The sequence below is a fragment of the Gopherus evgoodei genome, chromosome 11 (assembly GCF_007399415.2).
Source record: "Gopherus evgoodei ecotype Sinaloan lineage chromosome 11, rGopEvg1_v1.p, whole genome shotgun sequence".
NCBI classification, from domain to species: domain Eukaryota; kingdom Metazoa; phylum Chordata; order Testudines; family Testudinidae; genus Gopherus; species Gopherus evgoodei.
The window spans coordinates 59,392,661-59,419,046 of record NC_044332.1 but is presented as its reverse complement, the minus strand read 5'-3'; the positions used below and the strand labels follow the sequence as shown (position 1 = coordinate 59,419,046).

The 26,386-nt window shown below is 41.5% G+C and overlaps 1 protein-coding gene across 1 annotated transcript in view; it reads right to left on the bottom strand.

The window, feature by feature from the left end:
- The window catches only part of LRP1B (LDL receptor related protein 1B), an 875,307-nt gene that overhangs the window by 539,259 nt on the left and 309,662 nt on the right, over positions 1–26,386 (bottom strand). The window contains exon 10 of the mRNA XM_030580310.1: positions 8,628–8,808. Coding sequence (XP_030436170.1) covers positions 8,628–8,808 — 181 coding nt within the window. The remainder of the gene's footprint in view (positions 1–8,627; positions 8,809–26,386) is intronic.

Here is a 26,386-nt window from a genome sequence, read left to right as displayed (position 1 = left end):
TGCTAAAAATTTCTGTTAATCTTTTCTTTGAAAAGCCCTACTGGTCCCATGCTTTGGAGTAGAATCTTGAAATTTGACAGAATGTAGCCTCTGTATCAGGAATGTGCCTTTTGTTCTCCCTGTGAAAATTTACCCAAATTTGACCAAATTATAAGCCTTTAAAAATTGCAACTCACCCATGTCCTGGAAAGAACAGCTAAATTGCCTGAAATTTCTGTCTGCGCTGAGTATGCTCTAGCCCAGGGCTGAGCAAGACTTTCCCTAAAACTGCAGCTCTGGCTGCTGTGGGTCATGCAGAGTCTGTACATCTAAAGTGAGAGCATAGAGGCTGTTTCTCCTATGCTCTCTATGCCACTCACCCACAATTGGGCACAAGCAGACTGATGGAGGAGGTTGCCTGAGCTGAAGGCAGAGGAGACAAAAGCTGGACCTGCAGAGGGGATAGAGGGAGGCTAAAATCAAATAAGGAGTCAGAGGATAGACTCAGACTGAGAACAACTGGGGTGAGGGAAAATAATTGAAGGAGATGGATGATAGATCTGATGTGGAACTGGGCTGAGGAGAGAGAACTGAGATTGGCTGAGCAAAGAGATTGGGACAAGGAGCTGGGAGGAGACACACCGAGACTGGATGAAGAGCCCAGGGAGAGAGTTTCAGAGTGTGAGTTTATGGGGATAAAGAATGCAGGTGAAGCGATGAAAGTGACTGGAAGCCAGGGTTGGGGAGACAGATTGGATGAGAAGTCAGGAGGGGCAGAACTGGGAATGGCTGAGCAAGGAAATGAACTGGGAGCAAGACAGGCAACTGGGACTGGAAAAGGAAGACTCTCTTTGGAGAGGTGAGACCAGAACTTGCTGGGAAAAGAGACTTGGACTGGGATGAGAAGTTTGAGAAGTGGACAGTGGAACTAGCTAGGTGAAGATAATGGGACTGAGATGAAGAACCAGAAGGTGGAAGAGAGAGGACTGGGAAGGGGACCAGCTGGAAGGGGATCACACTTGCAGAGAATACGCAGAAGTGTCTGTGCTCAATCCTCCAGTTTCTGGAGTGGAACCCAAGATTCCTGAGTCTCAACATTCTTCTGCTGTCAGCAAATTGCTGTGAAACCCAATGGCAACTTATCCCATAATACTTGCCTGGTCTACATAGGAGGATGACAGCCTGCTAGTGCTATCAATTACTCCATTAGCTCAAGTGGAAGAAGTTTGAATGGTGACTCTAGAGGTCCAACCCTGTTGTTGAAACATGTAGGTAGCAAAAAGATGCCACGTGATAGAATTTCTGATTTTTCAGTTTGCCTTTTTTAAGCACTTGGGATGTTACACACACGTGCACACACACACTCACAAAAGAAAGAAAAGAAGTTAAACTAACATTATTAAGTCAAGCACCGAAGTTAGGAAATGCCAGAGTTAAGGTTGCCTGTCCAACATTAATTGTCACCTTGTGCATTATGATATGCAGTGTCTAATTACATAACCAAATACTACAGTCCACAGGATGGACCTACTCCGGGGTTATACTCAGATTTCAGTAGCAAAGGAGGTTGTTGAGCACTCCTTCATTTGCTGAAGAAGTTGGAAGGTGTGCTGTGAATGATGCACGGTACTGGAGGAAGAGAAAGGATGATCTCTTGGTTAAGCAGTTGAATACTGACCAGAAGAACTGGATTCTATTCCTCCCTCAGTAACAGAGTTCCTACGTGAGGCTAGGAGAGTCACTTAAAGCAAACTTTTTTGTATGTCCCTAATTTTCTGGGTGCCTGACTTGAGACCCTGGGGTCCTATTTAAAAATGTACTGAGCACTCATAGCTGCAACTAAAGCCAATGTGCTTGAACATACAAAATGTTTTATTATGCTAAGTATTCTGAAAAATCAGGTTCTAGGCGTCTCAAATTGGGCACTCAAAATTAGTGGATGCTTTTGACTTTAATCTCTGTGCATCAGTTTCCAATCTGTAAAATGGATAATGCTATCTTCTTTTCGCACAGGTGTATAGTGAAAATAAATCAGTTAATGTTTGTGAAGCACTCAAATACAATATTGATGAGTGCCTCACAAAAGTCCATGAGGAAATTAATATATCTGTTTTCATAGCAGGGTTTCTATAATGTGAAGTAAGGTATGGGGACACACAATGAACAACGAGAATAAAACAAAATATTAAACTGCTGCTCAATAACTGAGCATTGTCTGCTGAATGAGATAGGGTCCTGTGGAAGAAATAGTATATAATTATGTAATTAAAGACGGTATCATAATGCATATGCACAAGGGAGTTGCAGAGGCACCCTTAATTCTGGCATTTCCCAACTTTTGAGTGCTTGGCTCTGCAACCTTAATGTTCTATTAACATAATTTTATTTGTATATAATTACAGGGAGAATTATGGTATCTACAGTATTGCTGTATTTTTAATAAGAAATACTGAATATAAGTAAGAGAATTAATATACTGGTCATGCTTCTTTAGATTTACACAAAGCACCTACCAGAAGTACTAAGACGGGAATCTTAAAAATAGGGGTATTCTAGGAACTAGGTCATGGTATTTAGATCTTAAAATCAGCAGAATTCCATTCTGATTATATTAGTAAGAATCTTAAATACATGTTTATGAATACTAATTGTTTCAAGGCTCTATTAGGCTTTGTGCAGCTGATACTGATCTCAAAGCAGTTTTATGTCATTGAAATTCCACTAACGACAGTGGAGTTGCTTCTGATTTATAGTGCTGGGAGATCAGAATCAAGTCTACAATTCTGACCTGTATTTTAAAGAGTAAAGTTCAAAAATTTTAGCTCTTAAATCACTACATTTCCAGCAGGGTTATGAAATGTTTCATTAACAATACTTTTATCATCAAACCTATTTAGCATCTTCTTAGATTACATCAACTGTTTTAAATGATGCTCTGGTCTTCTGTGCAACCATTTTATTCAACAGTCACATGGAATAAATATCACTGATCTATTTTATTTTATATCACAAATTGGTAAGAAATGAAATTAAAAATGTGCCACGGTTTACACAGGATAATTTTAATCGCTTTGAAAAATGACAGAAGTAAACATCTGTTTTCTTGCATCTTTTCTATATCTCTTCCAGCTCACAATACAAATGGAAGGTTTTTATTGCTTTAATTTAATACTAAGAACAGAACCAAATTCAATGCCCTGGGCTTATACACCACATTATAAATCTGACTGGAACCACATTCAGTTTCACTATAGGATCAGTGAAACCTGAGCACCAGCTCTCTAGGAGTGAAGCAAACAACTAGGTCAATATACTACTTACTGTACTGAAAGGCCCAATAAATCAATATAGTTTGCAAACATTTATATGACTTATTAAAAGGCAATAACTTTTTTTCTTTTAACTTTATGCTGCGGCTTTATGTAGCTATCTCCCATCAGACCAAAACATGCCCAAAGTGTATGACATTTGTATTTTAATTGAACATCAAAATATAGTTATTGCTTTGCAATGCTTTTGCAATGCTTATCTTCTAGTCTAATAGTCTGAAGATAATTAAAATGCCATAATAAACCTCGTCCCTCAGGAAAACTTTTATAAAGGAGTATAACTATGGAAGTGTGTGTTATTTTATTAGAAAAGAGCACTCTACGATATCCCTTCTCAGACTATGCATCTTCATGCAATACCTTCCTGTGCTGCATACTTAACTGATAGAAATCAGTGAGCTGGAAAATTTGACAAAATTTCAGGTATTGGGATGATTTGGGGTCTAATTTGCATCACCACTATATGACTTAAACTAATTATAGTCTTCCTATAATAGTTTGCCTTCTTCAAAAGACAAACTTGGAAATGAAAAACTGATAATGTAAATAAATCCAAGTGTTAGGAATATAGCAATCAGCCCAGCCAAACTAGAATTATCTACATGACTCACTCCACAATGTTACTTTATAGAACAGTCTTGCCAACTGGGTCATGGATACACTGAATTTGTATTATATCAACATAAGGTCATTTTTGTCATTTTGCCCACTTTGTATAATTTTGCCAGCAATGAAAATTATCTGTCTTTTGTGGATGTATTAAGACAGTGTATCCAAGTACACTTTTATGATGTACAATAAGATAACAAACTTGAGATTTGTGGGAGGGGAGAGGAAAGGTTGTGTTAAAATACGAATTTGGCTGATATATGGCAATTTCTTTTTCAAATGTACTGCATCCATATGACATCCAAGTATCTACAGATGGTTTTTATTGAAGCCATTATAACAGTACTTGTTTGTTTTTGTCATTGTTGTTTATTCCTAGTAACCGATATGTCCCCTAGAATATAGGGTAGTACTAAGATGACATTTATTGCAAGTATTATCTCTATTTCTTTGGTAAAAAATCTGAAGTTGAATAGGATTGCTCCATTCTTTAAAAAAAAAAAAAAAGCTTTAAAATGCATTATAAAAACATTATATGGTCTCCCTCATTGTTAGATTTAAGTAATACTGAAGGGGCAAATTATCTTCTTGAGTAAATTTAAAAGGATCTCTGCCTGGCCCTGCTAGTGAAAGTAGGGGACTAGAAAGGGGGAGGGATAGCTCAGTGGTTTGAGCATTGGTGTGCTAAACCCAGGGTTGTGAGTTCAATCCTTGAGGGGCCCATTTAGGGATCTGGGACAAAAATCTGTCAGAAGATTAGTCCTACTTTGAGCAGGGGGTTGGACTAGATGATCTCCTGAGGTTCCTTCCAACCCTGGTATTCTATGAACATCAGAATAGTGATATACTTGCCCAATTTATATCAGTTTTAACTGTTACAATCATGTTCCACATATGATGCTGCTAAGGCCACGAATTAATAAGATTCAAAGAGGGATGGTACATTTATACAAATAAAAAGAATATATAACATTATAACAGTTCCTGCATACAGAGAGTTTTAGAAGGACAACCTCATGCTTCAGAGATTAAGCCAATCTCTAATAGGAATTATCCCACATCTGCTCATTGTTGTATTCTTGCAACTTCCTTTGAGGCATCTGGTGCCAGCCATTGTTGGAGACACGATACTAGACTAGATGGACCATGGATCTGATCCAGTATGTTCCTATGTCCCCATATAGAGCAGTAAATATATAATATACAGTACAAAAACACGTGATTAAGGTCTGGTCTACACTAGGAGTTTATGTTGAATTTAGCAGTGTTAAATCGAATTAACCCTGCACCCGTCCACACAACAAAACCATTTTTGTTGACATAAAGGGCTCTTAAAATCCATTTCTGTACTCCTCCCTGACAAGGGGAGTAGCGCTGAAATGAACATTGCCATTTTGAATTAGGGTTTGTGTGGCTGCAATTCGACGCTATTGGCCTCCGGGAGCTATCCCACAGTGCACCAGTGTGACAGCTCTGGACAGCAATCTGAACTTGGATGCACTGGCCAGGTAGACAGGAAAAGCCCTACAAACTTTTGAATTTTATTCCTGTTTGCCCAGCATGGAGAGCTGATCAGCACAGGTGACCATGCAGTCCCAGAATCAAAAAAGAGCTTCAGCATGGACCGCACGAGAGATACTGAATCTGATCTCTGTATGGGGAGATGAATCTGTTCTATCAGAACTCCGTTCCAAAAGACGAAATGCAAAAACATTTGAAAAAAAAATCTCCAAGACCATAATGGACAGAGGCCACAACAGGGACTCAACACAGTGCTGCATGAAACTTACGGAGCTGAGACAAGCGTACCAGAAAGCCAAAGAATCAAATGGACGCTCACAGAGGGAGGGACGACTGACAACTGTAGATATCCCACAGTTCCCGAACTCTCTGAAAACCATTTGAATTCTGGGTTGAGCTCCCAATGCCTGAAAGGTCAAAAACATTGTTGCGGGTGGTTCAGAATATATGTCGTCAGCCTCCCCTTCGTGAAAGCAAAGGGAAAAAATTTTTCTCGCCTTTTTTCACTGTTAGCATATGTCTACTGGATGCTGCTGGCAGACATGGTGCTGCATCACTACACAGCAGCATCCCCTTGCCTTGCCTTGCGGATGGTGCAGTATGACTGGCACGCATCATCGTCATCCCGTGGGTGTTCCTGACTGGCCTCAGTGAGGTCAGTCTGGGGCGCCTGCGCAGACATGGGTGCTCCAGGCCAGCCTTGGTGAGGTCGGTCAGGGGTGCCTGGACAAAAATTGGAATGACTCCAGGTAATTCTCTTCTTTAAGTGTTGTGTAATGGAGATTCAGTCCTGCCTGGAATATCATGCCAGCTGGAGTTGGCAGCACCGTATAGTCGCACCTACTCCAGCCTACCCCTTGCTCCAATGGCTCACACTCAGATACTTAGATGTCAACTTTTTACTGAAAATAAAAAAATTAAGCTCCTGTTTAGAAATGTCCCCCAACACACATATCCTGGGACATTTTGTACTTTACCAGTGTCAACCAAAGGCCCACACACAAATGGAGATTCAGTCCTGCCTGTGCTTCTATCCTAGTGCTTATCACAGATTCTCATTTTCAGCTATAGGCTGAGCAAGTGCAGAATGGTGGTTCACTCTACTTCGCTGTAAGCCAACTCCCTCCCCTCCCTCCTTTGATCTCTGCTTGCAATAAAGTCAGTGTTGTTACAAATTCATGCATTCTTTATTACTTCATCACACAAATGGGGGGATAACTGCCATGGTATCCTGGGAGGGGTGCGGGAGGAGGGAAGCAATGCGTGAGGTTGTTGTAGGGGCACCTCCTAGAATGGCATGCAGCTCATCATTTCTGCGGGATGTCTGGGGCTCTGACCCAGAGAGGCCATTTGCCTCTCTGGTTCTTTAGTAGGCTTGCCTGATATTCTAGGCAGGACTGACTCTCCATTAGACAAAACTTAAAGAAGAGAATGACCTGGAGAGTCATTCCCATTTTTGTCCAGGCGCCCCCGACTGACCTTACCGAGACCAGCCAGGAGTACTGCAGAGAATTCCTTCTTGGGTGTTGGCTGGTGAGTCTTGCCCACATGCTCAGGGTTTAGCTGATCGCCATATTTGGGGTCGGGAAGGAATTTTCCTCCAGGGCGGATTGGCAGGGGCCCTGGAGGTTTTTCGCCTTCCCCTGCAGCGTGGGGCATGGGTCGCTTGCTGGTGGTTTCTCTGCAGCTTGAGGTCTTCAAACCAATTTTGAGGATTTCAATAACTCGGTCCTGGGATAGGGGTTGTTATAAAATTGGATGGGTGGGGTTCTGTGGCCTGCCTTGTGCAGGAGGTCAGACTAGATGATCAGATTGGTCCCTTCTGACCTATGAGTCTATGAGTCTATGAGTACCCATGACAGCAGCAGACGGTACAGTACGGCGGGTAACTGTCTTTGCTAATTTGCAAAGGGAAGGGGATGCTGCTGTGTAGTGCTGCAGTACCGCATCTGTCAACAGCATCCAGTAGACATACAGTGACAGTGAAAAAAGGGTGAATAGGCAACATGGATGCTGTGCTATGGCATCTGCCTGGGCAATCCAGGGAAAAGGGAGTGAAATGATTGTCTGCCCTTGCTCTCACAGAGGGAGGATTGCCTGACGACATTTACCCATAACCACCCGCGACAAATTTTTGGCCTCATTAGGCATTGGGATCTCAACCCAGAATTCCAATGGGCGGGGGAGACTGCAGGAACTATGGGATAGCTCTGGGATAGCTACCCACAGTGTAACACTCCGGAAGTCGACGCTAGCCTTGGTACATGGACGGATACCGCTGAATTAATGTGCTTAGTGTGGCTGCATGCACTCGACTTTATACAATCAGTTGCCAAAAATCAAAATTTGTAAATTCGGAGTAATCCAGAGTGACCCGTAGTGTAAACATCCCATGAAATGGTGCAATACATATTAGGGTAAGTGGCATGCCTTTCCGTAAAGGGGAAATTATGTTAAATGTCAATTTTCCCTGTTTTGTTCTTTCACTGTGGGCATTCTATGACAGTTAAGTACTGTATTATGAAGACTGTTACCAAATGTTGTATCTTGAAGAAAACTTGAAAAAAAACTGTCTTTTGTAACCCCTTCATCAAATTCAGAGCCAAAGGTCCTACATAAAACTATTACAAACACACGATATGTGTGTTCCATTTGGATAAAGGGTTAGCTGGAAAATGTGCAAACATGTAACTAGGTAATGCCCTACTAGTTGCATGTCTGAGAAGACTTAAGAGCATGTCATTCCTTTCAAAGTCAATTGTTAAGCTCGCTGAATTGGCTCTAGATCTGTCCTTTTCAGATAGCGGAATATGAATAACGTAAGGCTTTGTGAAAAGTGTTTGTTTTTACCCAATCCATGCTAAGTTTTAGAAACAAGTGTGGATTAAAATATTTAAGACTGTATTTTGTTCTTGATTCATGTGTACAATTCCCACAGACAGCAATGGGATTTGTACCTGTCAGATTGAGAGCATGATACGGCCCCTGTGCTTTTTGGAAAACAGCAGAATACCAGGGAATCAAATGCTTAATGCATAGATCTGCTAGCTTCTTTAATATACATAATTTAGCCCAAATTTCAAAGAGCAGCTGTGTTGTTCAGACAGGAGAATTGGACCTTAAATGCATTCATAGTGGACACAAATTTAATAAAATAAAACTAGTAAAATAAATTAAACATCTTCATACCCATTGACAGGATCAACGACAATTCCTCTCGGATGAGACATATCTCCTTCTAACAAAATTTTTCGACTTTGAGAGGCTTTCTCCAATCTGGCTACAGTAATTGTTTTCCTGTGGCCATCATTTGTCCAGTACAAATTATTTCCAATCCAGTCCACGGCTATACCTTCAACATTATCAAGATCTGTTTAAAAAAAAAGAAGTTTGAAATACTATTAAGTGTTAGTGTTCTGTTTTCTGATGTTTCTTTTCAGCTAATCATCGATGGATAAAATACAGCATAAATAAAGTCTGAAATTATTTTGCTCATTTTGGGGCTAGATTAAGTCTTTGCTCCAAACCCTCAGTAAGGAGCAAAGAGGACACGTGACCAATATATGCAGGGCCAGCTCCAGGCACGAGCCCAGCAAGCAGGTGCTTGGGGCAGCCAACGGAGAGGGGTGGCACGTCTGGCTCTTTGGCAGCAATTTGGTGATGGGTCCCTTACTCCCTCTCGGAGAGAAGGACTAGATGCAAATTGCTGCCGAAGACTGAAGCAATGGCGATAGAGCTGATCACGATCGTGGCTTTTTTTTTTTTTTTGCTGCTTGGAGCAGCAAAAACCCTGGAGCTGGCCTTGCATGTGTGTCTTGGAAAATGAACTAGAACAGTGATACTGAGCCTGAAGCCAGGGAGATGGAAGTGCTTCTTTAATGTGTTTCCTGTGTCTCTTTGCAGCACATGGTATTAAAACACTGTGTGATTGAATTACTAACCAATTAAACAAACAGGATGCTTGTTCTATGTTATTAGCCAATTGTAGAATAGTTGTTCAGTCATTTTGCTTTAAGAATAATACATATAAATAGTAAATGAAATTATGAATTCACATTACTGTGGTTCTTTGGGGTAATACTGATCACTAATTTGGCTCCTGAACCACTGAGATCTGAGTATCAGTGCACTAGTATGTCTCCTCTGACTGTTGAAAAGAATTGTCCCTAAGAGTGCATTATGTACAATGTCCAAGAATTTCAGCTTCTACTGGCTTTCAATGCAATTTATAGGTTCAATCAGAAACTATCTGGACTGTCACTTCCTCTTGTGGCCTCTTCACATGAAGCTTCTGAAATCACAACATCCAAATAACAAAGGACCCTGTAGTCTAAGAACTGCACATCTTCATTTTTTACCATTTAACTACATGTATTTAACTAAATTCGTCACTGAATGATATTGTGTTAATATTACTCCAGTAAAGTATAATTCATTACTTTCAATTGCCAATTGTATAAATCATATCTTAACAGATATTCTAGTAAAACACTTGTTCTAATTTAGCAAGATCCAGTTATAAAAATCTTACTTATCAATCATCCTGAGAGAAACATATCATCCTTTTATTTTCCATTATGATATCCAGTTTTTGTGAAGAGACACTAAGTAGTTCAGTGCCCATTTCTGTGACAATTCTGCCAGGCTGCAGCATACCATAACTTCCCAAACATAACAACATAACTTCCCAAAACAATTCACAAATTACATACTGCGAATACCACTGAATTTCAGCAGCCTCTCTGTGGGAAGAGAAGTATTGAGGATAGCAGCCAGTAGGCATACAGAATGTTGTACAACAGTGTGGCATGAGAAATTTGGTACAGCAACATATTTCTGCAAAATATATCATATGTTTTTAAGATACTATGAAGGCATGAATAAACCCACACTGGAGAGTTAAGAGTGTGAGAAAACTCTGGGATCAGGAAGCCCTGACAGGCCTGGGCATGCTTCAGTTGGAGGAGGGACTTAAAAGGGAGTCCCTTCAGCACAGCAGCAGGGCAGGTGGCAAGAGGCAGACCTGCATTCACTGCTGCAGAGGTATTATGCCAGGAAGGCATTCCCAGGAGCAGATCTGCTGCAGAGTCGAGACACCCTAAGCTGCTGAGCCCCATGAACCAGGCTGCCAGGGACAATTGCCAGCCACGACATGGGAGGGGAAAAGCAGTAGGAAGAGGCCCTTGGAAGCATTAGCCAGACCACACATAACTCCTGCATTAAAGCGCTCAAGAGGGCCCCTTGGGTTGTAACATGGTGGAGTTGGAGGGCCCAGGATTTCCCTACTTCATAACTGCTAGGTAGGTCTGCTGCCACAGACTACAATCACCAGGAGGTGCTGTTGCCACACACTGTAACTGCCAGGCAGTGCTATCATCACAACCTATAACTACTAGGCAGGGAGGCTTGCCTCTGCATAAAGATCCACACAAAGCTTCAGTTTTTTTTTAAATTTTGCTTGGAAAATCCACATACTAAACTGCTGGAGTTTCAATTTATCTACCTTGAATATAAAAAGCTATGAAAATTTTGATCATGTTTGAAGCTGTTCTTCCAGAAAGAGTAAAGACCAGATCCTTGACCTTGTTTCATTTGTTTTGCACTATTCCACTGGTGCAGAACAGCTGTAATATGGCACAACTAACTGAAGATTCTTCCTATGTAGATCAGCATCAATCCATAGCAGCTCCTATGCCATCCTCTCCTGGCTCCTGGTTAAGGGATATGGTTGGGGCATTCATAATTTAAATTAGAGCAGTCTTGATGCTGCTCTAATGTATATCATGGACCACTCAGCAGTCAGAGGGCCCCAAGGTCCAGAGAATGTAAAGATGGTTTAAAGCCACTTTTGCCTCTCACTTCCACCTCTGATGCCAAGTACATCAACAGTCCTAAATATTGTTTCAGTACAGATTTTGGATGCAAGAGAAATGCAGGAGAAGGCCCTAACAGGCCAATTTCTTTATTTATTCAGTTTTCTTTAACAACTTTTTTATAATGGAAAAGATGGGCCTTTTACTTCAATTCATGTAAACAGACATGAATTCTGATGCATTATGGCTGTATCTATAGTACCATTATCATTTTTCACTGTACGCTGTGATAAAAATGTAATTCTGGTATCTACTACAGTGTAATATTTTTATTTTCAGGTTTATAAAATGAGCTCTTCACAGAATCTCTGCAAATTTAATAAAGGAAGGTAAATAAACATTGAATATATTTAATGCGTTGACAAATATCAAGAGTCATAGGGTACACAAATCCCACATGGACTGGAAAGAGTTAAAGTGCAGCACACATAACCAGCCTGCCCTAACACTGTTAGTGAGCACCAGACCTGTAGGAAGGGGCTGAAAAAGGGAAGAGCTCACTCAGTTGTAGCTAGCTAGGAAGGAGAGTGTACCAACTGTTTTCACCCATCTGGAGTCAGGAATGGAGTAGGACTGTGGCTGGTCAGAGCCACCCAGAAGGGAAGGCAGGCCTGACATCAAGCTATCTGAGTTTATCAGGAACCTGCGAATGGTGTTAACCTAGGCCACAGCAAGAGATGCCCCACTATGAGAAAAATGGTGGGGTCTGAGAGCTGAGTGCAGAGAGCAGGCAGAGAAATAATCTTGGAGGGGCTGAGAACTACGCTCAGCTGGGATAAAGACTCTTATTATGTGTTTGTTTTGGGACTTTCAAGTCTGCTACCCAAAAGTGGGGGATTGAGCTTTCATGGTGACCTGGCCAAAGGGCTGAGCCATATGTCTCCAGAGTGGGCTGGAAAACCTGTTGGGGAAACTAAGGCAGTGAGACTACAGCCCCATGCTCCATCACGAAGAGATATCCAGGGTGCGGTGACCCTACAACACAACACAGATGGAATCATCCCAGAATAACATTCTGTTCATATCTCCACAGTCGCTTCATTGTGGCAAACCCTGAAATGGACAGATGGACACTAGGGCTTTACAATACTGTTAGACTGAAAGAGTAGCAAGTTCCACAGTTCAAGATCCTCCACTGAGAATATTCATCCTTCGGCTCCCAGATAACTATAAACAAAGCACTCTAGATAATTTCCTTATCGGCCTGACACATGTGGGGCCAAACCATGTGGGGCTTTATATTATATACACATGCTGATGTTGATTTAATATGCATATAAATGTGTATTGTTAACCCCCACACAGCTTCACAGATCAGTATTCATACCTAAGCTCAATCAATATACAAAGGTAAGAAACTCTTATCTTTAAAAAGAAAGGAATCCCCCAGCTTTAAATGTTTTTCCAATGTTACAGTTTTATATTAAACTAATTCAAGTACCAAAGAGAATATCTCATCAAGGGACAAGTAAAAGAAAGTTAATAGTGGTTCACCTAAATAATTGTTTGTAAAAGCCATGAAGAATTAATAATTAGCTATTACTGATATTTTTTTCTTAAGAAACCAAGTTGATTATATAAGAAGCAAAAAGAATTTTAATGAGCACTATATCAATTATACCTCTGTGTGTGTGTGTGTGTGTGTGTGTGTGTGTGTGTGTGTGTGTGTGTGTGTGTGTGTACATATGCACATAAAATGGTAAAAGATGGAAAAAGCTCCTCAACTGAGAAAATCCAGTTAGACAATGCTGTGGCAGCTCAAATAAACTCAACTACACGGGTTTCATCTGTTGCTGGGGAAAATATAAGCATAGCTAAAAATAAATATTGAAGGATTTAAAATACATAGAGACTCGAAGAGGATTAAGCCTTTTAGATCTTTAGAACAAAAGCTGTTTTAATCTCCTAAAATAAACCAAGAACTTTAAAAGCAAATACTGCATTTTTGATTCCACTTTTCTTGTTCTTCCATTATGTCATTTCCAATACTTCTCATGAACAATACCAGGCTTAACATTTAAAAAAAATAATTAAATCTAGTACTACAGCACTAAATATATTAAAAAGCTAAACCAACTTCTAACACTGCATAGATATAATTTGCGTGGTTCATCAAGTTTTGAATTAATTGATCAAACGATGTAACTGAGGGTTTCAAAAATGCAAATTTCACCAGCCATTCAATTGCCCAAGCTTAAAATGACTATTATTTTTGTCTGGTTCACCACCTTGCATACTGTCCGTTACAGCTATCCCCCTACTCCATTTTGTTTCTTACAGCTGTCCCCATACTCCATTTTGTTTTTGTTCTCCTCCTATGGTCGCCCCTCCCTGGCTGTTAAGTTGTTTACCAAGAGCCATTGCCCTTCTCAAAGGGATGGCCACTTGTGCTGTGTGCTAAGTGGGACCACTGCCCTGTTCAAAGGGTTGGTCCTGTTATCACCTTGTTAAACCTGGGCTTTGTGTAGGGTAGGCAATGTCCAGAACTGCAAGACCTAATGTGTTTTTAAGACCCTGGGCATGAGTCATAGGCCTCATGTGCTTTTGAGTCCTGAGGTATGAACTCACACCTATTGTTCAGGACTCTGCCCAGGCACGTCTCTGTGCTCACCTGCAGTTTTTCCCTTTGTCTCCTCCCCTGTGACAGAGGGAGCCTATCAGGATTATTGGCAGGAAACTGTCTGAGTCTGCCTTTAAAAACAGGCATTTTTAAAACAAACATGGGAAAGGTTCCTGCATTGCTGCCTGGTCTGATCAGCCAGGGGTTCTGGGGGTCCTTTCTCCGCTCTCGTTTTATTTTTGAGCATACCCCCATTTTTTAAACCTCCCCCCACGAAGAACAAATTGCTGCCTGAGAGATCTCCTGATTATCAAGACCGTACTGAGCCCTCCTTGCTTCTTCTGATGTTGTTGCTGCTTCTGCCTTTGCTGCTACCTTGGGGACTGGTAAGAATCCCTCTGTAAAACTTTCCATACTTCTATTTTATTACTTTAGCTACTGGCTCTGTTTCCCCAGCACACAGACTCAAGCTAAACCTTAGTCTGTGTCTTAAAACCTCTCAAACTCCATGGCGCTTTGCCGCTAAAAATAAGTTTGTGCCGCCGCTAAGCTCTGCTCCTGTGGGCTTTGCTTCCAGCCATATCCACTGCTGCAGCCACCATCTCTTGGCTTCCTTGGGAGCTGTATCCTGGGCACATACTACTCTGCCCTCTATGACTTCCCTATAGCATAAGGTGCACCATAGGTTTTGCTTTTTGGTTTAATAAGTCATAGTTTGCTAAGATTGTAGCGCTTGTAAGTTTCACCTGCCTTGCTATAGTTGCTGTTTTGTTTCTCCGTATAGTTGCTTGTTATAGTTTGCTTAGAATTGTGATACTTGTTGTTTTGCCTAGTCGTTGGTTAAGACAGATTTAAGAAAAGCCATTGCCTGGTCGTATTCTGTACCTGTTTTGTTACTTTGTATAAACTGCTCGTCATTTTATATAAATTTGATTAAGTTAGATGATAGATAAGGTTTTTGCTGTTTGAATTCGTCTTCCCGCTGTCCCTATCTCTCCCTGAACTTTCCCGTGTCTGTTTTTCCCCCGCTCCAAATCTCCCCCTCTGTGCACTTCCCCGTGTCTCCCTGTTGTAACCCCTTGCTGCTTCTCCCCTTGTGTAACTTCCCAAACCCTTTGCCGCTTCTCTCCTTTTTTTTTTTTTGGGTGTCCCTCCAGCCCTTCCTTACACCTCTCTGCTGCCTCTCCCTGTATCCCCTGTGTTCGTGCTCCTGCTTCTCCGCTGCCCCTCCCCTACCGAAGATCGCCATCACACTGCTCCGTTTGTCTTCACCCCGCTGCTCCGCAACTTCCCTGAAGTGCTCTCCGCTGCTGCAACCTGTTTCTTCCCTCAGCCGTCTCCCCCATTCTCCATGTGCCTTCCCATCGCTTGCACGCTCAGCGCCCTCCCCCTTGCTGCTCCCAGACTCCCCTTAAGTGCGCTCCAGCTGCTCTTGTCTCCCGTACATCCAGCCCGCAGGTTACTGAAGACTGCTCTGGGATTCACCCCGCAGGGCTTCAGAGTCTCTCGCTGCCTGCAGCTACACTCTCCTCTTATCAGTTGCCACTGATCATTCACTCCCCTCCCCACTCCTGTTTCTTGACTCAGCCTTTAGGTACACTCTTGCAGATTATCTGCTATTACAACCTCACAAATTAAGTCATTAATTTTCTTCTATGCTGTTACATTGCATAATTTCACTTATCACCCATATTGTATCATTGCACTGTGATTCACATTTTACTTGTGGTTATAACACCCCATTGGTCGCCTCCACTTTTCTGATATACTTTGTATTTGCATTGATGCCACTGTGTTACATTGTATATATATAGCTATTAACCACTTAATACATTCTATCTGAGATTGTTGACCATTTCATACAGAAGCTACCATTTTACTTTGCATTTATTTTTGGTACATTTTGCATTCCACACTGTATCTAGAGTTGTTCCTATATAAAGTTGAATTGCTTATTGACTGTACTGTATCCCATTGTGCTGAACCCCACTTACTGCACCCCACTGTTAGAACTCCCTACACTGTTCAATAAGAACCTCCCCATCGTCTTTTGTAAACACACTATACACCCCATCCCCTCGTATTTCATTGTTAAATTCCCACCACTTCCTTTTTCCTTTAATAAAGAAATTAATTGGCACCCCACCTGTGTGGTAATTGCTCCCCAAGATCCCATATACCAGCGGGCAGGGACACATACAAAATTTATATTAAATAGTGCTTAAAGTTGTATTTATGCATTTGCATTGTGAGCTTGCTAGAACAGGGACGCTATTACTGTGCTTTTTCTACAGCACCTAGCGAAATGGACTCACAGTCTTGATTAGGACTTCCAGAGTCTCCTACAATGTTACTGTTATTAGTACTACAATTATTACTACTACTATGTAATATCCATTGAGAGTTTTTTGTTTATTTTTATGGGTTAATTATGTGCTCTGTTCAGGGCCTAATATTAGCTATATAAAATTGAGCATTAGTGCTCAAATCATCTCATCTTCCCTTTCCGCTCCTTGAGGAGTCTCTTCTGTTTTCTTCCTCTAAAATTCTACCTAGCTAAGGTACTTATATGCCCCTGTCATGGTATAATCCCCACTCTGAACCTTAGCGTCCAAAAGATGGGGTACCAGCATGAATTTCTCTAAGCTTAATTACCAGCTTAGAACCTGTAGCACTGCCACCAACCAGGAATTACAGTGCCTGGTACACTCTGGTCCCCCCAAAACCTTGCCTGGGGACCCCCAAGACCCAGACCCTCTGGATCTTAACAAAAGGAAAGTAAACCCTTTCCCCACTGTTGCCTCTCCCAGGCTTCCCCTCCCTGGGTTACCCTGGAAGATCACTGTGATTCAAACTCCTTGAATCTTAAAACAGAGAGGAAAATTCACCTTCCCCCCTCCCAGACTCTCCCTATGAGAGAAAGTAATCCTAACACAGAGAGAAAATTAACCTCTCTCTCCCCCCTCCCTCCTTTCTCCCCACCAATTCCCTGGTGGATCCAGACCCAGTCCCCTGGGGTGTAACCAGAATAAAAAAAAAAACAATCAGGTTCTTAAACAAGAAAAGCTTTTAATTAAAGAAAGAAAAACAGTAAAAAATATCTTTGTAAATTTAAGATGGAATATGTTACAGGGTCTTTCAGCTATAGACACTGGGAATACCCTCCCAGCCTAAGTATACAAGTACAAATTAAAATCCTTTCAGAAAAAAACAAATTTGAACTCCTTCCAGCCAAATACACATTTGCAAATAAAGAAAACAAACATAAGCCTAACTCGCCTTATCTACCTAGTACTTACTATTCTAGACATATAAGAGACTGTATCAGAGAGATTGGAGAGAAACCTGGTTGCAAGTCTGGTCCCTCTGAGAACTCAGAGAGAACCACCACTAAACACTAACAGCACACACAAAAACTTCCCTCCCTCAAGATTTGAAAGTATCCTGTCCCCTGATTGGTCCTCTGGTCAGGTGATAGTCAGGCTCACTGAACTTGTTAACCCTTTATAATCAGAAGAGACATGAAGTACTCCTGTTCTATTAACTCTTAACTATCTGTTTATGATAGCCCCCATAGTATAGTATCTGAGTGTCTGACAATTTTTAAACAATTTATCCTCACAACACCCTTGTGAGATAAGAAGTGGTACTACCCTATTTTACAAATGGGAAACTGAGGCACCAAGAAGGTACATGACTTGCCCAAGGTCACACAGGAAGTCTACCAAAGGGGAGGGACTTGAACCCAGGCCTCCTCGGTCCCAGACTAGTGTCCCAATCAATGGACCATCCTTCCTTCATAATCACATCACTTCCTGCCTTAGATCTTCTGTGGCTCCCTCTTTCTGCACTTTGTCCTGATATCACTTGCTCTGTCTCTCCCACCACTCCTTCTCTCTCCAATATTGAAGAAGACTGTTAGTGTACAAAACAGCCTCAGGAGACAATCCTCAAACAGACTTTTTAAAATGGGGAAATTAATCATAAAGTAACAGATTCTCTTATCAGTTCTTGGCTCCTCTGCACCATTCAGGCAGTAGAATGAGGCCAGAATCTGTCTGCAAATGGCTAGCAAAGAACTTCACTGTTGGCAGGAAACTCTCTGCTATCTAATTCTAGGCTCCCTGTTCCTATGACCTCTTATCTCAGTGTAGGGGCATGTCTGGATAAGGAAGATGGTTTGACAGAGCTTTGGTCTTTCAAGGCAATCCTTTACTGGTTTAAGTTCTAACTCCTAATTGCCAGATGCTTTAAATTCTGTTGGGGAAAAGGGCTAGTCTTTGGAATCAAGGACACTAATCTGACTCCCTGACAACTGATGACTTATGTCACACTGAATGCTAGACACAGAAAATAATCTAGGTTCAAAAGTTCTCAACATTAACATTCACTTTTGGAAATTCAGGCTGCAATACATGTTTGTCATAGTCATAATACTGATAAGTTAAACATTTCAGGGTCGGAAGTCAACAAGACTTAAGGAAAGTAAATTATTATATACATCTAGTATTTTCTGTTCTTTCCTATGTTAGCTATGCTGTTTGGACTATTGTTTGAACCAGATTGTTTATTTCACGCATGATGCTAACTTCCCTTACTAATCTAGAACAATATGCTTAGAAAGATGGTCTTGGAATTGACAACCAGTACATGGTTGACAAACGTTGAAACATATGTGCCACTGAGGAATTTTATCACAAACTATATGTAGGAACCCATCCATATAGTGTCACAGGTATGAGGTAAATACTAATCATGCCTGACAAAAGCCCTGATACAGACACCCTGCTTACAATCCGATCTGTATATTAAAACCAGCCACACTAAAAAGAACAGAATATAAGTTGAATTGTGCTGCCATAAACAGCATGTAGAAGTAATATTACTTTTTCCTATTAACCACTCCTCTAGCTTTTTCTGAAGCATCTGATTCTGGACAATGATTCTGGACCTCTGATTCAGTCAGATAGGATAGTAGTTATTATTATTTATTTGTACTGCAGTAGTGCCTAAGAGCTCCAGTCATGGATCAGGACCTCATGGTCCTAGGCACGTCCAAATACAGAACAAAAAGACAGTCCCTGACCTAAAGAGATGAAAGTGATGTTTTCTGCATACACAATAACTATACTTTATTGTGTTGCATTTATTTCTCCAGCCAACGTACTTCACCAGGTATGAGAGGGATCCCCACACTGACATAAGGAAGCAGCAACAAACAATTCCTCTGTAATGAGTGCCATGTATTAAATGTCATAAATACAGTCAATCTAGAGATTATTTAAGCATCTGTTTTAGAGTCTGACACTGAGCTAGAAAAGGTTAAGGAACTTGTAGGCTAAATGTCTCAAATTCTACCTTTAAAGATATATTAGAGAAGTATATCAATGGTAATTAGGGCTGTTCCTTATAAATAGTTGACAAAGCCATGTTAGATAGACTAGAGCTTTGAAATGCAAACCTATACTGTTAGGGAATTAGAGGTAAATACTAACTGTATTTGTTTACTTATATTTTATTAGATGTTAACCATGTAACCGGACAGTTCCTGTCTATTACAATATTCTATTGATTCAGAGATCAAAAGGAAATAGTAAGAATTGATTGGAACTTGGGTGTAATAAAATCATTGTCTTTATTTCTCTTTGAAGTTGTAGTAAACTCTCTGTGAATTGCTTAATAGAGAATTACCTTATGATATGAATGCAACTAATTACCTGGTATACATAGGAAACAGGTGGTTTTATTTCAAAGCCACTATTCTTCACCCAAGGAATACCTGCTGTCAAGTGTCTATCGATAGCCTGCCAGAGATCTATAGAAGAACTCTAGCACCCTGAACCTGTTATCTGAGATGGGCTTGAGCTTTGTCAGGGGAAGCCTGAGTTACAAGACTGAAGTCTCCAGCTCCAGTCTGGATTACCCTGCTACTTCTCATGGAAGAATCTGAACAAACTCTGTATATGGATTGCCTATTTGGACTATAAGTAGATGAACTGATTGTGGAAAGAACTTTTTGCAACTCAGCAGCTCACCATCTCTACTATGAAACTGACCTAATAACATTACTCGTATCTATATGTATAACAATCTTTTAACCACAATACTCTCTCTCTTTTCTTTTTAAATAAATCTTAGTTTAGTTAATAAGAAATGGCCGTAAATGTGTATTTGAGTATGATCTGAAATATTCATTGTCCTGGTGGGTAATGTGTCCGATCTCTTTGGATTTATATATGAACTTTATATATGATGAACAAGATTTTCAGATATCATCATATTTGACTTGGCTGTCTGGGTGGGAGCCCAAGGCTGGAGCTTTAAGGGAACTGTGGTTTTGGTTTCTGGGTAACCAGTAAGGTGTTGAAGAAGCTGTTTTGTGGCTGGCTTGGTGAATCTAATTATTACAATAACCACCAATTTCAGGGATTGTTTGCCCCATTCTTTGCAGTTTTCCCTGACTGAGCACTCTCAGTGTGGCCTCTCCAGGCAACAATGGTTACATAGACCTTGAACATTTTTTCTCAGGACTCGCTCTGTACATAGCACACTTTCTCACACAAAACCCACTTTTGTTGATCATTGCTCTGTTAAATCACATTACATCTCTCATTCCCCAAAAGACTGGTAAATTCCAGGACCATACACAGGACTGTGGGTCTCTTTTTCTGTGTCACACTAATATGTGCTTACCCTTACTCCAGAGCAGGATAGAAAACCTTTCTGTTTGCAGAAATCCAGTACATGATACCCTGAATGACATCAACAATGGCCTAAGATAAAGTGCTACAGTTTTACCCAATAAATTAAATATCAATTCCCGTAGGGTGCCACACACTTCAAATGCAATAATAGCATCTGTAAAAGGAGTCATTACGATCTCAATGAACTTGTAATATGATAACTTGTTTAATAACCTTTCACTATGAGTTTGTAATATCTCTGGATTCATTATGTTAATAGACCTATCAAGGTTTCAAATTCCTTGCAATTTAAATATTTTCTTTTCCTGTTTGTTTTTGTCTTTTCTCATCTTTGTAATGATTTCCTTTAAATAATAAAAAATGTAGCAATTTCAATTTTAATATATGTTAAAATTTAAGCTTAAGACACAGATTTATATAAAGCACTGAAATTAAATAGTACCAAATGTCCATTCCATCCTTACGTTGTCCTACTGAGAACAGATTTTTCAGCAATCATACTTCCATTTTTCATAATAGAAAACAAAAGGCAAAAGCTGGAGTTGGCGACTAAAAAAAAATCACAGCAAGACATCAGACTGATGATTTTTTTAAACTGTTCTTTCCCTATAAATGACCTCCACATCATTGTCCAGGTACAGCAGCTGTGAGCAAGGAGCATGGATTAATGAAGATATGAGAGCACAGTTATTGTAATGTAAAAAGATAAATCAACATAAGGAAGGCTACTGTCGGTATCTTTGAAGCCTATGTAAAAGACAATACAATAGATTTAGAGTAAGTCAAGATTCAGAAATTCATGGGTTTTGCATTGTTTAAATGGCAACTGTCCCCTGTAATTAAAAAGCAGTATGATCATTTAAATCTGTATTCTCTCAACTACTGCCATGGTTTATATTAAAATAAACAAAAAAAATAAGTATAACTCTTCTGTAGCAGGGTGACCACCCCACTCCTGCCCTGAAGGGCTTAAAACAACCCTGGGAGAGGACTGCAGCAGGGGAAAAGCTAAGCTGATTGTAGGAAGCAGCCACAGGTGGGGCCACGCCCTAATCAGGCCACAGTTGGCCTGGTAAGAAGGCTGAGGGCCAGAGATTCAGACACACTCTCTCTAGCTTTTGAGAGAGAAGGGCCTGGCTGCCTGGAAGTGGAGCAGGGTACTTGAGGTGGAGCAGTGCTGGGGAAGGCCAGAGGGAGCTGGGGAGCTCCAGCCTAGCAAAGCCCCAGGCTGCATGCTGAGTTAAGGGACCACACAGGTACTGGGGCTGCAGAGGGGCAGCCCAGATATAGGCAGAGGCAGCTGGTCCAATCCCCCTTGCCAATGATGAATGGTTTATGGACTGCAGTCTGCCCCAGGGAGCGGGGGCTAGAAGATGACTGGCAGCAGGCACTGAGGCAAGGTGGGGATAGGGGGTTGGGGGTTTCCCTGGGAGGGGAGACCCAGCTTGTGGGTTACTGCTGGGGGCAAAACCCTGACATAGAGGGGCACTGGGATCTGGAAGGTACACGGGGCCAGCGGCAGGTGAGACACTAGCCTACAGAAGGCGCTATGTGCTGAAAGAGCTGATTCCGTAGATGACTAGCAGGAGGTACTGTGCCTGGGAGTCATCGCCCTGCAACACCTTCTCATCTTTCAAGATGCAACTCTTAGGGCTTGTCTACATCAGAAAGTTGCAGCGCTGGTGAGGGAGCTACAGCGCTGCAACTTAGGAGGTGTACACATCTGCAGGGCACCACCAGCGCTGCAACTCCCTGTTTGCAGCGCTGGCCGTACTCCCGTTTTGTCTCGGGTGTAGAGGATCCAGCGCTGGTGATCCAGCGCTGGTAATCAAGTATAGACACTTACCAGCGCTTTTCTTGACCTCCGTGGAATAAGCAGGTATCCCAGCATACCTGAGGAAGCCTCTGGTAATCAAACTGGTCTCCTTCCCCAGCTTGCTCTCGCGTTCCCCGAACCCCGAGCAAGCAGGTCTCCTTCCCTGAGGTTTGCTGGGTGGTTCCGGGAACGCGAGAGCAAACCGCGGCGAAGCTGGTCTCCTTCCCCGGTTTGCTCTCGCGTTCCCCGAACAAGCAGGTCTCCTTCCCTACGGTTTGCAGGGTGGTTCGGGGAACGCGAGAGCAAACCGCGGCGAAGCTGGTCTCCTTTCCCGGTTTGCTCTCTCGTTCCCCGAACCCCCGAGCAAGCAGGTCTCCTTCCCTGCGGTTTGCAGGGTGGTTCGGGGAATGCGAGAGCAAACCGGGAAAGGAGACCAGCTTCGCCGCGGTTTGCTCTCGCGTTCCCGGAACCACCCAGCAAACCGCAGGGAAGGAGACCTGCTTGCTCGGGGGTTCGGGGAACGAGAGAGCAAACCGGGAAAGGAGACCAGCTTCGCCGCGGTTTGCTCTCGCGTTCCCCGAACAAGCAGGTCTCCTTCCCTGCGGTTTGCAGGGTGGTTCGGGGAACGCGAGAGCAAACCGCGGGGAAGCTGGTCTCCTTCCCCGGTTTGCTCTCGCGTTCCCCGAACCCCCCTTGAAGCCGCCCAACAGCGCTGCAGTGTGGCCACATCTAACACCACTTGCAGCGCTGGTTGCCGTAAGTGTGGCCACTCTGCAGCGCTGGCCCTATACAGCTGTACTAATACAGCTGTAACAACCAGCGCTGCAAAATTTTAGATGTAGACATGGCCTTGGGTCTGTCTTGTCTCTCTTGTTCATTTTACTTTCTTTATACAGTCCTGCAAGATGCAGACCACCATCTGCAATGCAGACCACCACTAAATGTTTTTTAAATCAGAAAAAGCAAATTAGCTGAAACTGAATCTTTTTGCAGAAATGTATCAGTTGCAACGAAACTTTTGTCTGGAAGGTTTCTGTGGTCCAGTATGGAATTTCTGGTCAAAACCAGAAAGTGATCCACCCCAGGATAGCAAATAGCTAAGGACCTCCATTTTGGGATTTTATTATGTTTAACATTTCCTGGGAATTTATCTGTATTTATTACCAAAAAAAATAAAAATGGGTAAAAATCAATGGAGAAAATTAACAACACAGCTTTGGGGCAGGAAAAAAATCCAACAAAGATGGAGAATAAAGGTATTGAAAATAAACGCAGTTTAACACTGAGGTTAATATTTTACTTTTAGCTTTGTTCATTAAAAACTTTACTATGCTAAGGAAGTGGATGGGATATGCTGAAGGGCTGGAGGCAAAATGAGGTCTATCCATCAGAAGAAGCAGATGGGCAGAGATCCAGGTGATAGCACCCATCTCTTTTTCCCCACTGTATAGCTGCAGCAGCTACCAACTCACAGTTACCCTCCTCTAGACAGGTGCAATGTGCCATCTGGCAGGTACTCTGCAAGGGACAATCAGGTATGGGGAGCTCCGGCACTTGCAAAATTCATATTAAAAAAAAAATCAGTAAACCCCAAACTTCGAGTTTTTCAAACCCCAGGAATTTTTCAGATACATTCAGTAAATTCCAAAAATGAAAAGAAAGGAGAAAAAATACATGTTTAAATCACAGAAAACTGGACACAAACAGGTCGCTATGGAGACTGCTAGAAACAGGTCATATTTATAGGGATAATACGTAGTAGATGGATGGGGCAGAAGGTTTTAAAATACACAAGTTTTCCAAAACATGTTGAACAAGCTCTGCTTGTATCACTAATAAACTAGAGTACTGGTGTATTTTGGTCTTTAATCTTGTTTGATATGGATTTAATGTAACATTCTGTCATAAACTCTGAATGCATCATGACAGGTCATGCTCTCAAATGGGGAAATAGCCTAGAAGCAAGTGTAATTATGTTAATCTCCTCACACCACTTGAATAGTGTTTTGAAGCCACTGGATTTGTGTAATTCCAGTTTCAGCAGCCCCTCTCCTGCATTGGTCCAGTGCATCCCCATCACTTTCCATACTAAACTTTGTAGAAAAAATGACACAGTGTACTCCTACTCTACCCTCTTTAGGAAATTGCTGCAAAGACCTTCTGTACCCACCTATGCCAGAGTAAACTGGGTGCTATATTAATAAGAACAAAAAATCCAAAGTAAGTGTGAGATGACAAACTAGGACACAAGAATTGAAAAATGGTCTAAATTTTCAACAATGGGCTAAGAATGGGCTCACACACTTGTTGAAATTACTTTAGTCTGCTAAATCTAACTCAACATATATGCATTTCTTACTATTTCACAAACTGTAATTAACCCTGTGACATTCATGCTATAGTGACTTGTGCTGCAATCCCTCAAAGTATGTAGAAAATTGAAAATGTATGTTTTGGAGTTTCCAAGCACAAATAAGATCTAGGTCAATATCTTCCTGGTAAATTAACAGCATTCAGCATACCCAAAAAGATTCAAAATGGAGGATGCGGGTAATGCTACTACAGGATCCAATACATTCTATGTTGTAAATTCTTTGTGATATATTATTTAAAATTCATATTTAATGAAAGACCCAAGAGAATTACAATATATTCCTTATTCTTTCCTTTAGCTTCAAGTCAGATCATGACCAAGGTGAAATCCTGGTACCAATAAAGTCAATAGCAAAGCTTCCTTTGATTTTAATGGGGCAAGGATTTCACCCTAGATCTCTAATAGTTTCACAACTTCAATGCTAAAAGCATTAAGTATTGCAATCAACTCACTACTTTTTGTAATCAGTTGAACTCTGATTTAAAGTTAAATAAGGGAATAAGAAATAAAATTTTGATCAATGACTTACTTCATAAGTAAAAGTTATCCTGAATCAATTTGATCAGTGTTTAGCATTCTGGACATTCTACTGGATGTTGGTGATGAATAGTATCACCAAGGAGGAGGAGATCACACTCAAGTACAGTGGTGTAGCTCTATTGACTTCAATGAAACTGTGCTGAATTACTGATCAGCTTACTGCCAACTTACTAGCTGAAAAAAACTGGCCCTATAATAGAAATTAAGACAATAATCATTTTTTATTTTTACAGTCCCTTTATACGGATACATCCCAAAGTACTTCACAAACTGTCTTGGCTGTTCAAACTACATACAGAAGTTTGGACTTTACCTAGCCCTGCCCACATGCATAAGGAATGGCCAGGGTGGAAGGAGCCTTTTCCCCACTCTCCTGTGACCTTTTATCCTTGTACTCCCCAGCATGCAAGTATTATGTGGGTGCAGTGCTCACAAGACTATTAAACAAATCAAAAGGGGCAAGGAGGGATGAAAGCAGAGCTCCACGTTCTCCACACTAGACAGCAGGGCTTGTGAGCTCCACAGTGCCCTGTTCATGGGAGCTCTAACTGAACAATCCTTACATTCCTTGAATGTTTCTGATTTCTTTGTTACAGTGTTCAACCAGGTCTCACTATGAAAACATGAAACCAGGTTCATAATGCACATTTGGAAGCCTAATTGTAGCTACTATTGCTGGTGCTGATGAGGATATCACCTCTACTGTCTCTTTTGGGAGGAAACTTGCTGGGTGCTATCAAATAGTTACCAACACTACCCACCAGTTTAGTAAAGAAAGCTAAAAATGAGGATTCACAACTGAAACCACAAGGGGAATCAAGATACAATACTGCAACGTACTGAGCACTCTCAATTCTCATTCAGCACTTAGTAGGTTCCTATGTGGGCAGACTGTAATTACTTGAGTTGGAATATTTGCTAGGGCTAACACACCTACTCATGCAAGAAGTGCCATGCACAAGTAATGAGGACCTGTGACCAGAGAAATGGCAACTATAGCAGCATAGTGCCCCCTAAAACCATGCTACTCAGAGAAAAGAGAGTGTTCCCTACTAAAATGCTTCGTGAAACACCGGATTTT